Below are 12,576 nucleotides of genomic sequence, written 5' to 3' on the forward strand. Positions count from 1 at the left end.
TCATTCCTTTAGTTTTATTTCTTTTTTGATAAGATGTACTTTCGAAATATTTTGTTATTCAAAGTACAATGACTAAAATGAATCAATTTGGAGGTACGCACATAATCCACTAACCAAAGTAATATTCTAAAGTACTTTTTTTTTAACCTAAACCCAAGATTTTTCATATTTGCACCTATTGATGAACAATAAATAAACAAAAATGGGTGATTTGTGTTCTTTTCAAGTTCCAAATTTTCATTGGAAACATTGAAATACAATGTGAAGAAGTACATCGAAGGGCCAAATATGAAACATAACAAATATGGTGCGGATATACTGAAAACTACTAGGATAAAGTTGGTCCTCTTTTCCCCATTTCTTCTAAAGTTAGAGAATGCTGTCAAAATAATGAGCTGAAAGGAAAGGGTTCTCAATATTGTGTTAATAAAGACTAAGGAACTTCTTTCTCTAAAACTTTATAGATGGATGACAGAAGTATCCAAAACTTTATAGATGGATGACAGAAGTATCCAAAAACACAGGGAGAGAAAATATCACAGGCCTTACACAAGGTTTAACTTTGAGGATTAAAGTAAAAGAAGCAGCAAAGATTAGAGGGGCTAAAGAATAAACATCATAGAACACCTAAAGAGCAATCAGAAACTCGAGTTCCTCTATCGCTCACCGTGCATCGACAGAGGTAAATGAATCTGCAAAACCAGATGGCCGGTTCGGTATGCTGGTTTGTGTATTGTCTCCACTGGCAAGGAATGATGACGAAGAGGACGACGCGTCGATATTGCTATTTCCTTCAAATGCCTGCCATTTCCTAAGGGCCTGTGGTAATGAAAGCTCAAGATCAATTCCCAAATTCTCTTCAGAGTCTGGTTCTGTAGGCTTCCAGACATCGACTAGAGATGAAAGTACGTTGACTGCATGACTCATATCGGGCCGCTGGTATGGCTCCCTTGCACAGCAATGGCCAGCCAAATCTGCAACTGTGTTGATGCTGCTAAAGGTCTCCTCATCAACGTCAATTGAAGGGTCTATGGCCTTTGAGAAAGTGTCCTTGTTAATGTGCATTCTGCGGAACCATGATACAAGGTGCAAGCTTTCTTCTGGCTGGCTCTCATCGATTGCTTTTCTACCAGATATCATCTCCATGAGAATCACCCCAAAGCTATAAACGTCGACCTTGGTCGTAACTCGTCCAGTAACTGCTCCATCAGCCATTTATGTAGAATAGAATGTTAGTATACATCAACAAAAAGTGTTGGTTAATAAAAGGCTATTGGTAGGTGAACAAACAGGTTCCGCAACTTGATCTATCACAATAAATGCATCTAAGTATTCTACTTAACTACATTCATGATAAACATCCATCAAACACTTCTTGTCCAAAATATAAATTTGAGAGGAACAATAAATAGAATGAAGCAAATGTTTGGTATAAAATGTAACTTGGTTCTTTCCTCAACATGTCATTAACTTGCAACTTGGAGTTTCATAGCAAAAAAGGACAAGAGTAGAGTGTATACCTGCATATTCAGGGGCAAGATAACCAAATGTTCCTGCAAGTCTTGTTTCAATTGATGCTTTCCCTTCAGGAGCAAGACGAACCAACCCAAAGTCAGCTACTTTAGCCCGCATATCATCTCCGAGAAGAATGTTTGATGGTTTAAGATCACGATGGATAAAACTTTGATGTGCTAAACTATGCAAATACTCAACACCCCTGGCCACATCCAAGACAACAATCAACCTTCTTTTCCATTCAAGGGGTTTAATCCCTTCTTCCTTCCAGTGAAATAGAAACCTACTAAACGTCCCCTGAGGCATGTATTCGTAAACGAGAAGTCTCTCATTCCCATCCAAGCAATACCCAAGAAGCGCAACCAAATTTCTATGACGAACCTTAGTAAGAACTGCAATCTCAGCCTTGAATTCATTCAAACCCTTCCCACCTATGACTCCAGACTCCATTCTCTTCACAGCAATGTTTGTACCATCGTGTAATTCTCCCTTGTAAACAGTTCCAAAACCCCCTTTCCCCAATATATTTTCGGGGCTAAAATTATTTGTCACATTCCTTAAAACTTGAATCGAGATAACCAGGTTCCCTGCCTCAACCACATGTACATCGCTAGGTCCAGCAATAGGAACTCTGCTGGTTTCGGGTGCACTCCCATCGGCTCTAGTCTCCGTAATCGTAATCTTCACCGAATTTTGATCCCCAGAATGACTAGGATGTACCACCACTGTATTTGGACTCTGCACTCTACTACCATGTCTCTTCTTTCTCTTGTACAAAAAGAAAATCACAATCCCAACAACAAGGAGACCAATAATAACACCAATTATTGAACCAACCACCACTCCAGTATTACTTTTCTTCACACCATTATCAGATATGTCACCTGATCCATCGGAGGGCGATTTCCCAGTGGGAGAACCTGGTATGGGAGCACTGGCAGTATCTTTCCCGATATCCGGGTTCCCCGCAGTGTGCACAATCACATTTTTCCTGAAGGCTGGGATTTTTCCGTGAAGCCTGTTATTGGAGACATCTAATTCTATAAGACTAGGCATGGTCACAAGTTCGTTTGGTATTGTGCCAGATAGAAAATTGTTAGATAGAAACAACTTTTGTACAGATGTAAGCAAAGAAAAGCTAGAAGAAATAGATCCCGCAAGACCCATATTCTTGAAGTTAATTATAGTTATGTTTCCAGGGTTGCCAGTACATTCAACACCTTTGAAATTCTCACAAGGATTGTTCCCTTCCCAGCCTTGAGCAAAGACGGTGGGAAAACCCATTGACTGTGCAACCGATAACAAAGCATTCACGCGGGGATCACATGGTTTACCTGGAGAATCCAAGCAAAATTTGTTCGATGCTGGTCTCATATCCAACTTAACATTAGGACTAAAAACAGGAGTTGGTCCTTGAAGCATATTATTCGTCAAATTCACAACCATGAGGGATTTCAAATTTACCAAGGACAAAGGAACAATACCCGTAAGCTGATTATCCCTCAAACTCAAGTGCACTAATCCTTGAAGGTTAGAGAAATCCGGCAAAGGACCTGAAAACTGGTTCAGATGCAACCAAATCTCCTGTAGATTAGTCATATTTTGCAATATATCGATTGAACCGTTTAACTTAGAGCTACTCTGTTGTCCATTCAACCAAAGCGACTGAATCGAAGAACCTGCAAGGCTTTCTGGTAATCCACCTTCAAGAAAATTACCCGCTAAATGCAAGTTCCTAAGAGTCGGAAACGTTGCACCATCGAAAACTTCAGGGATTTTACCGGTTATATTAACACGATTAGCCGATAATTCCTGTAACCCAGATGCGTCTCGAATGTTATCAGGAATTTGCCACGCCGAGAAGGGATTGTTGTCGATAACAATCGTTTGCAGAGTCGACTTCTTCACGAAGAAATCATCCGGCATGGAAGTAAAAAGATTATCATGCGCTAGAAGTATCTGCAGAGAATCAGCAAGATTAGGGAACGGCCCACCAAGCTGATTGCTCTGTACTTCTAATTGCACTAACGCCGAGAGGCTGGAGAGTTCCGTCGGAAGTGATCCCTTGAGGTTTTGATTCCCAATTTGGATTTTAACAACTCGGTTCTGAGAATCGCACTTAACATGCTTCCATTGACAGTAATCTGAACCAGTCCATCCAAGAGAACTCGGAGCTGCAATGCTATTCTTCAAGAGATTCATCACTGACCCATCACCGCCACCGCCGGCCGTCTGAGCAAATACAGAGAACCCCGGAAACTGCAGAAACAAGGGGAAAACCAAGAGGAAAACCCCAAAACCCAAATGGGGTTCCCTCATTTTTCAATATCTTTCAAGAAGCCAAGAAACAAACAAAGGGGTAAGTAAGAACAGAAAATCTCTCGCTCCGTCGTAAAATTGAAAGAAAGAACGGGCACCCAGAATTGTAGGGTCTTAAAGAATCACATTGAGAAAACAATCCGTAAAGTCTGCATTGGATTAAAACCCTTTTGAGTTTCCTTTACGAACAGTGATATTTCTCCAAGATTTCTTTGGGTTTTTTTCAGACAAGGGGTTGGAGGGAGGATAAAGCGGCGGAGACGGAGATGGTTTAGGGAAGAAAAATAATAAAAAGAGAGAGGAAAAAAAGGGAATGAAAGAGAAAAGGAAAGGCGTTAAAGAAATGAATAAAGATGAGAGAGAAAAGGATTAGTTTGAAAAAAGGAAAATGACGCGTGGGGTCCAACTCTGAAAATTTGAAAACAGTAAAGGAGTAATTCTAGGGCAAAAGCCTGGAGGTTGTTTCAATGGGGAAGATAATGCTTGGCTGTCTTCCAAATTCTGTCAAAATAAAAAATAATAATATTCTTTTTTATTTTCATTTGGAAATACTTTTAAAATTAAAAATTAAAAAAATTATTTACCAAAAATAATAAAAAAATTATTATTATTATTATTTTTTATAGAGATTAATAGAAGGGGATAAAAGTATATTAGTATCTTATAGCAATATAAAAGTCTATCCATCTCTATAAATATTTAATTTGACATTTTTTTTATCTAAAAAAATTCTCTAACTATTTTTCTATGTTCGCATCAATTTTTTTCAACCACTTCACAGCTACAACTTATCACAGTTTTTTTTTTCTTTTAATAATAGGAAAGAAAAAAAAACCAAAGTCCCTATGTCTTATCTACGTATTGTTTATTGTTATTAAGAAATAAGAATAACATTTTTAATTAATAAATATTTCAACGTCCTAATTTATAGTTTTTTTTTTTTTTTTTTTTTTTAATTTTTGGATGGTCTGATTAGATCCACGAAGGATCTCATTATCTAACGTATTGTGGTGTGGATCCGTGTGTTTGAATTCTTCTTTGTAAGGTAATATTTTTTATTTTTTATTTTCTTAAAAATTTTAGATAATTATTATTTTTTTAGGGTGGTTTTTATTATAAATATTATAATAATAATGATGTTCATTGGTGCGAAAGCTTGGTGTTCTAAGATATCAAATGATATTCTCCTACTATTCCACTTGTCTTTAAACATGTAGTCCATATGTCTTATGAGAGTACACATTCTTAGGGGATATTTGGAGTGAAGAGTTGGTTATTATAGTTGGATTTCAATAGTTCGTGTTTAGGGTGTAGATTATTTTAGCTATAATAGTATGTGTTTAAGATGCAAACTATTTTAGTTTGAGAAGGAAATAGTAAACACTGTAGCAAAGAATAAAAAAAATGATAAATGTAAAATAGTAAAACCTATAGCAAATATTAAATACTGTAGCAAATGAGGGTTTTGAAATAGCGTTTACGGTCTATAGCTAATGAGGGTTTTGAAATAGTATTTACTGTAGCAAAATGTGTTTATTATAATCTTATGATAATCTTTGCCCCCAAACACTCCCTTAGTGTCTAACTAATTTCACCTCATGCTCGCTAATTCTCCTATAAATAATAGTCATTTTGTGGATTTTGTAAGGTGGTGAAGATTGGTGAGAAATCCCAACTTTTTGGAAAGAAATTAGAGAAAATTTCATAATTTCATAATTTTCTTATTTTCTTTATTTTCTTTAAGTTATTTATTTATATTTTTATATTCTTTCGTTATTTATTTATATTATATATGATTATTATATTTATTTATTGTTATCTTATATTTTCTCCATATCCGTGTTTCGTTGTGCTTCCCAATTTTACAATACGTTATCAACACGAGCTTCTTTCATTTCCCTCGCTGAAGGTAGGTCTTAAAGGAATGTTGATTTTTCTCTCTTCGTTATAATTAATAAACTAAATGTTGTTTTATATATTCGATATATGTTAAATTTCTAATATAAATATAATATTTTGTAATAGTGTTACTATGAAAAATACTATAAATTGGAATTTGAAGCATTTGACACTAATGGTAATAAGTATTTGTTATTAGTGTTTGATGCCAAAACACACCTAGATGCCATAAAAATATGATCATTAGAAAACAGTTATTCTTTCTAAAGCTCGTTATGAGTGGATGTACCTAAGATTACAAGATTTCAAATTAGTAAGTGATTACAACTCCACATGATTTAAAATAAGTTCAAAATTGTTGTTATACGGAGAGAAAATTACTGATGTTGATATGTTAGAGAAGACATTTCTACATTTCATTTCTCGAATATGCTCTTATAGCAGCAATATCGAACGAAATGTTTTAAACAATATTTTAAACTAATTTGATGTCTTCTCTTGGTTGGACAAAATAATGAGTTATTAATGAAAAATCATGAATCTCGACCAACCGGGACAACACCATTCCTTGAAGTGAATGCTGTGAATTTTAATAATAATCGTGGTCGAGATCAAGCTCATGACCGTGATAGAGAAAGAAATAATTATTATTTTCGTGGTGGTCGTTCTAATCATTCGAATTTCAAAAGAACCACACAAAATGATGATCATAAAGAAAAAGCTCCACAAGATAAGAGTTCAAAAAGTGTTGAAAATAAATGTTTCCGATGCGGAATGACCGACCATTGGTCACGTACCTATCGTACGTCAAAAGACTTAATTGATCTTTATCAAGCATCCCTGAAGGAAAAAGAGAAAAATGTGGAAGCAAATTTTTCATACCAGGATAATGACATATTTGACTTATCCCATACGACAAATTTGGATGTGACAGACTTCTTTGAATCTCCTGAAGAGAAGATTGGCACCGCCACAGTTGAAAATATATGAACTTAATGTTGTTTTTTATCCATCTTCATGTTTTTTTTCTCTTAGTAGATGTTAAATTTTGTATTCCAAGTGTTGTTTTTCATATGTTAGGTGATTAAAAAATGAGCAAATGAGATCTATATTTGGAAGACAGTGCAACTACACATACAATACTTATAAGTAAAAAAATACTTTTCAAACTTGACAATGCTGAAAGCAAAAGTAAATACAATATCAAGTTTTGCAAACCTGATTGAAGGATTTGGAAAAGCAAATATTGTTTTACCTAAAGGAACAAAATTTACAATTAACGATGCATTGTTCTTTAGTCAATCAAAGAGAAATCTACTTAGTTTTAAAGATATACGTTGCAATGGCTATCATATTGAGACTGATAAAAAAAATAATATGAAGTATCTTTAATACACATCTACTGTCTCATATGAAAAACGTATACTAGAAAAGTTGTCTGCTTTATCTTCTAAATTATATTATACTCATATACGAGTAATTGAAACATATGCAACAACAAACTTGAAGTTCATGAATTCAGACATATTTATAAATTGGATTGATATATTAGGTCATCTAGGGTTTATAATGATGAGAAGAATTATTAAGAATTCAAATAGACATCCATTGAAGAGCCAGAAGATTCTGCAATCTAATAAATTATCATGTGATACTTACTCTCAAGGCAAATTAATCATTAGACCATCACCAGTCAAAGTGGGGATTGAACCATCTGCATTCTTAGAACGAATCCATGGTGATATTTGTAGACCTATTAACTCACCAAGTAGACCATTGAGATATTTTATGATATTAATAGAGGCATCCAGCAGATGATCACACGTGTGCTTATTATCAAGTCGAAATCTTGCATTCGTAAGATTACTTGCTCAAATAATTAAGTTAAAAGCACAATTTCCTAATTATACAATTAAGACCATTTGTCTTGATAATGATGGTGAATCTACATCCCAAGCTTTTGATAATTATTGTATGTCAATTGGGATAAGTGTTGAACATTCTGTAGCTCATGTTCATACAATAAATGGTTTAACATAATCATTTATAAAACGTTCACAGTTAATTGCAAAACCATTGTTTATGAGAACTAAGCTTCCTACATCTGTACGGGGACATGCTATTTTGCATGTAGTGTCACTAGTACGCATTAGGTTGGTAACTTATCATAAATACTCACCATTACAATTAGCTTATAGTCACGAGCCAGATATTTTCCATCTGAGAATTTTTGGAAGTGCAGTATATTTTCCAATTGCTCCACCACAATGTACTAAGTGTTAGAGGATATCAGCATGCAGCGGAAGCAACAATGATCAATAAGCATTCTAATTCATTACTTTTGACTATAAATAAAGCATACTCATAAACTAATAAGAGGGTTTCAAGACATACCTTTGTAAAACAACTTGAATCTCGAATTCAGTTGTAAGTCTTCTCTAAATCTACTTGTGAACCACCTCAAGATCTTCCCTACTATTCTCATAGAGCCTTAGATTGAGTTATGGGACTCAAAATAAATTCGAATAAAGGAAATTTGGAGAACAAGCTCACTGATGCACCATTGAAGAACAACTTCTTCAACCTTAAGTTCTTCAGCAAAAACCTTTCAAGTGCTTCAATTTGCATGCTCGATGCTCAACCTAATCTCCTCTATTTATTGCAAGACCATCATGCAAAATAGGTAGCTGCATGAAGAGCATCTCATGCTTGAAAGAATGAATCAAGAATTTGATGGGAATTGAATGAGCTACTAAATGTAGTAAGTGGAAATCTCCCACTTTTCCATTTTCATGTTTTTCAATTTCAAATTGATTTCCAAAATCAATTTTGGTTTTTCAAAATTGAGAACTTTATTAATTTTACAAAATTAATTCATTAATTAATTTTTCTAATAAAATTAATAATAATAATTAATTAAATAATTTAATTAATTCTAATTAATTTAATATCAAATATTAAACTAATTTTAACACAAAATCCACCATCATGAATCCCTATTCATGAATTTAATATTTAAATCGTATTTAAATATTAATTGATTCACCAATTCCGTTTAATTCCAAGATTAAACGCGTAACTATATCACATAAAATTACTAATTCCCTTAATTCTAATTTAAATGTTTCAAATTAACTTATCACACTACTCTAAGGCTAATCCATTTATAAGCTAGTAGGGGGACCTCATGGACCTATAGATCATGGGCTCCAACAATCCGAGATTAATTGGCTAAACTCTTTACATCGAATTAATCCACATTCGTTAACTAATGGGTCACTCCACTAAAGCCCATAGTTGCACTCCCCTCACCGTAGATGTATTATATCCACTCGATATAACCATGATTAGTAAGTTAACCCTTCACAGGTTGTTTGTAATAACGGTTGGGTCAAAAGTTTGTTTTACTCCCGAGATTACCTGTTGTTTCTTAAATCCCACTGATCCTCTAATGAACAATTGGTTTGTGATTCGATCAACAAACCGAGTCCCTCTCAGGCCAATGAGAGGATAGAGCCCCTTGTTCAAGACCCAGAGTCAACACTTAAGGGAACAACCTCTCTACTATCCTGAAAGCGAGTAGGAGTGAATTCCATCTTGCATCCTATGTCCTCAACTATCTACTCGTTCTTACCCCTGAAATGGAGGTTTATTGAGCCAGCGCTATTGAGGCAACTCTCACCTATGAAAATCTAAGGATAATCTCGAATAAACAGAGAGTTCATAGTTAGCTCAGGATGAAGGTCAAGTTACCTAGGTCATCGCTTTGAAACAGTCAGTCTTAAACATTAAACAACGTTATAAATTAAGAGTGACTAATTTTGTGGTCCGATCTTGTACAAACCTATTGCATAGTACGCTCCTACTCCTTATGTCATAACATGTACAAATTAAGATCACATTGTCTATAGCACTTTATAACTTCTTGTAACAACTACAGAGTGGGTCGCATCCAATACTGTTACCAGAATAAGGCACCTAACCTCATTCATATACTATAGATCATTTTGACTATTTACTCAAACCTGATCCACTTTTATGTCTCCACATAAAGCTCAGGTACTCATGTAATAGTCATGGATCTTTTAGTTTATTGGATTTATTTCTAAAACGAAATAAGCAATTCATATATTCAATAACAACTTATTGAATTTTCAGAATAAGTTTAAATGTTTACAAACCACGAGTTTTAGAACATAAAATCCAACTCTAAGATGGGTTCTCAAAGGAGGTTAGGAATATATGTTGAATATGACTCCCCATCAATTATTAAATATCTTGAACCCCTCACGGGTGATGTATTTATTGTACAATTTGTTGATTGTCATTTTAATGATGAAGACGAGGATGATGTGCATAAGCCTCTCATACAAAGGCTAGGAAGAAGAGAAGAAGAAGAAGAGACTGTTGAGCCCAACACAGATAAACAAGTGACCGGTCATGAGGTCACCGCAACTAGATCTTCTATGGAACCCATGCACGGTTAGTTGAGCGCATAAAATGGGAAAAACATGAGAAAGAGAAGGAGAAGGAAAGAAAGGTGGAGATGATGGAAAAATCCCACCTAATTATCACCTCCAGAGACTTAGCAAAGAAGCTGCATGAGAAAGAGGTCTGTCGCAAAAATGTGATGACAGAAGAAGCATTGCGGAGAAAGAAAGAAGAAGACAAACACATTGAGACAATCACTGAGGAGTTAATTAGAGAGATGGAAGATAAGGAAGAAGAAGAGAGAAAAAGACGAAGAAAAAAAGGCGCAAAGGAAGGAGCAAGTTCTTCGTCGAAGGAAGGTGAAGAAAATTGAAAAAGCTCGGTGGGAGAAAGAGTAAAAAGAAAAGGAAAAAGGGAAGCAGCAAGTTGGGCACATAGTTGATGAGCACCCATGAGACTTAAAAGCCTAGGCAAAGGGCAAGGAAAAGATGATCGAGTCATCTTCTGACAAAGAAAAAGTAAAGAAGATGATGGAAAAGGAAGACGATGACATGTTGCTAAAAATGGGGTTATTCCGAATGTCATCACCATTACCTGACTACATCATTATCATCATCGCAGAGCTGTGATGGGAGGACTTCTGCCAGAACCCCTTCATAGTTATGCCTAACGTTATATGTGTCTGTTACAAGTGTAGCCTACACAATGAGGATGATGTGGTGACTGTGTCTGGTCATCGTGTTTCGTTCAGCGCCAATGATATCAACGAGTTATTCAAGTTGCAAGGAAATCCTCATACGTCGAGCAACAAGTTGATACATGCGCCAAACTGTGCATATGGATGATGCATTAAGGATTTTTGTCAAACCTAACTCTATGTGGAAGATCTCTCTAAACGGCGTCCGAACTTTGGCTTCTAACAGATTACTTCCAGAAAAGAGGTTATGCGTTTATTTGGTTAAGAGACGTGGTTGATCCCCACAACGCATGATAAAATAGTATCAAGGGATCGCCTGATGGCTACCTACTACATCGTAAGAGGCATCCCTATCGACATTGGGCGCCTTCTAGTACCGCAAATATGGGGAATGTTCGGCAAGCCCAGAGGACAATTCTTCTTTCCACGAACCATTAAAATCTTGTGCCTGTGCATAGGCTTTGGTGTTAAAGAAGAGCCATTGGCAAGGGTAAATGGGATTATCACTGATAAGACATTGTGCTATTTGTTAAAAGACTCCCTGTTTTGCCTTAAGCTTGCCAAAGTTCCCAAGCGCCTAGTCCTCATTGACTTAAATGATCTTCATCCTCTTCCAGCCAAACACCGAAGATCTAAGGCCAAAGTCGAGGAAGTGGCCAGAATTAGCCCTAAATACCAAAATTTTTCATACAACTTTCACACTCTATTGCCGCTTCAAACCCTTGCGCCTCAAGACCTTTTACCTCTACTCTCGCCCTTTCCTGACTCTTTAAGCCTACTTCCCCCTTCCGCTGATCAATAAGACCAATCTTCTATTGAGCAATAAAGAAACTCACATTCACAGAAGAAGTCTGCCCCAATCAATCTTAGAGAAACCTCTCATTCATCGCATCTTTTGGATAAATTTGATGATCAACTCGATTTCGACACTGACCCATCCAACTAGTACCAAACTAAAGCTATGAGGATTTGAACATCTCGCCGCACCATTCCCCTCACAGCATTCTCTCACCACCTCCACTTGGCCCAGTCATCAACATCGAGGAATTAAAGGACTTCATTCGCACCGAACTCAATTATCAACTATGGCCTTTGCAATAGTCCATTAACTCTCTGCAGCGAGATGTCTCCATTATGCAGCAAATCTTAACCCTTCAGACTCAGCAGAACCATGAATACTTTAATTTTCTAACTTCTTACCTCCATGGTCCCACTGTCCCAGTCCATCTCCACAACCCTTTTCATTTCTATGATGATCCTCCCCCTGCTTCTGAGCATAGTCATGATGGCCCCTTGATGTAACAGTAAATTTAGGGGTGTTGTTTTGGAAGTTGATTTTCTGTATGTTTTATTTCTTCTGCTTATATCAACCAGTTCTGTACTTAAATTTTGTAATTTAGTGCACAATATTTATATATAACATGGATTCTATGATTATTTGCACTCATTGTTCTGCTTGTATCTATTATTGCCTTGTTATTTTTCATGGCTTATCCTTTTGAAATTCATCTTGCTCTATATCTTTTTGCGTGTTAATAAATTTGCAGTCGTGATGGTACTTATGTACTTCACTAGTTCACTCACTAAGAGTTGCATACTTCTCTCAATCTTAGTAGTTTCTTCATTGTTTGACAGTCTTAATTTTTATGCACACAAGCCTCTACTCAATCCTCTTTTTCAAAATTTTCGAGTAATTTTGTTTTTTTTTTTTTTTT

General features: G+C 35.8%; 1 protein-coding gene across 1 annotated transcript; it reads right to left on the reverse strand.

Annotated features, from left to right (window-relative positions):
• Nucleotides 1–418: 418 nt before the first annotated feature.
• On the reverse strand, nt 419–4,172 carry LOC120067057 (receptor protein kinase TMK1-like). The gene is made up of 2 exons (XM_039018437.1): nt 1,521–4,172; nt 419–1,199 (listed from the first exon to the last, which is right to left on the reverse strand). The coding sequence occupies exons 1-2, from the start codon at nt 3,832–3,834 to the stop codon at nt 664–666; spliced, it is 2,850 nt and encodes a 949-aa protein (XP_038874365.1). The 5' UTR covers nt 3,835–4,172; the 3' UTR covers nt 419–663.
• Nucleotides 4,173–12,576: the final 8,404 nt, after the last annotated feature.

Source organism: Benincasa hispida, chromosome 12 (genome assembly GCF_009727055.1).
Source record: "Benincasa hispida cultivar B227 chromosome 12, ASM972705v1, whole genome shotgun sequence".
NCBI lineage: Eukaryota > Viridiplantae > Streptophyta > Magnoliopsida > Cucurbitales > Cucurbitaceae > Benincasa > Benincasa hispida.

Coding starts and splice junctions, on each gene's coding strand:
- LOC120067057 (XM_039018437.1), bottom strand. CDS start 3,834: ATGAGGGAACCCCATTTGGGTTTTGGGGTTTTCCTCTTGGTTTTCCCC. Junction 1,200..1,520: donor TCTTGCCCCTGAATATGCAG/GTATACACTCTA, acceptor CTGATGGAGCAG/TTACTGGACGAGTTACGACC.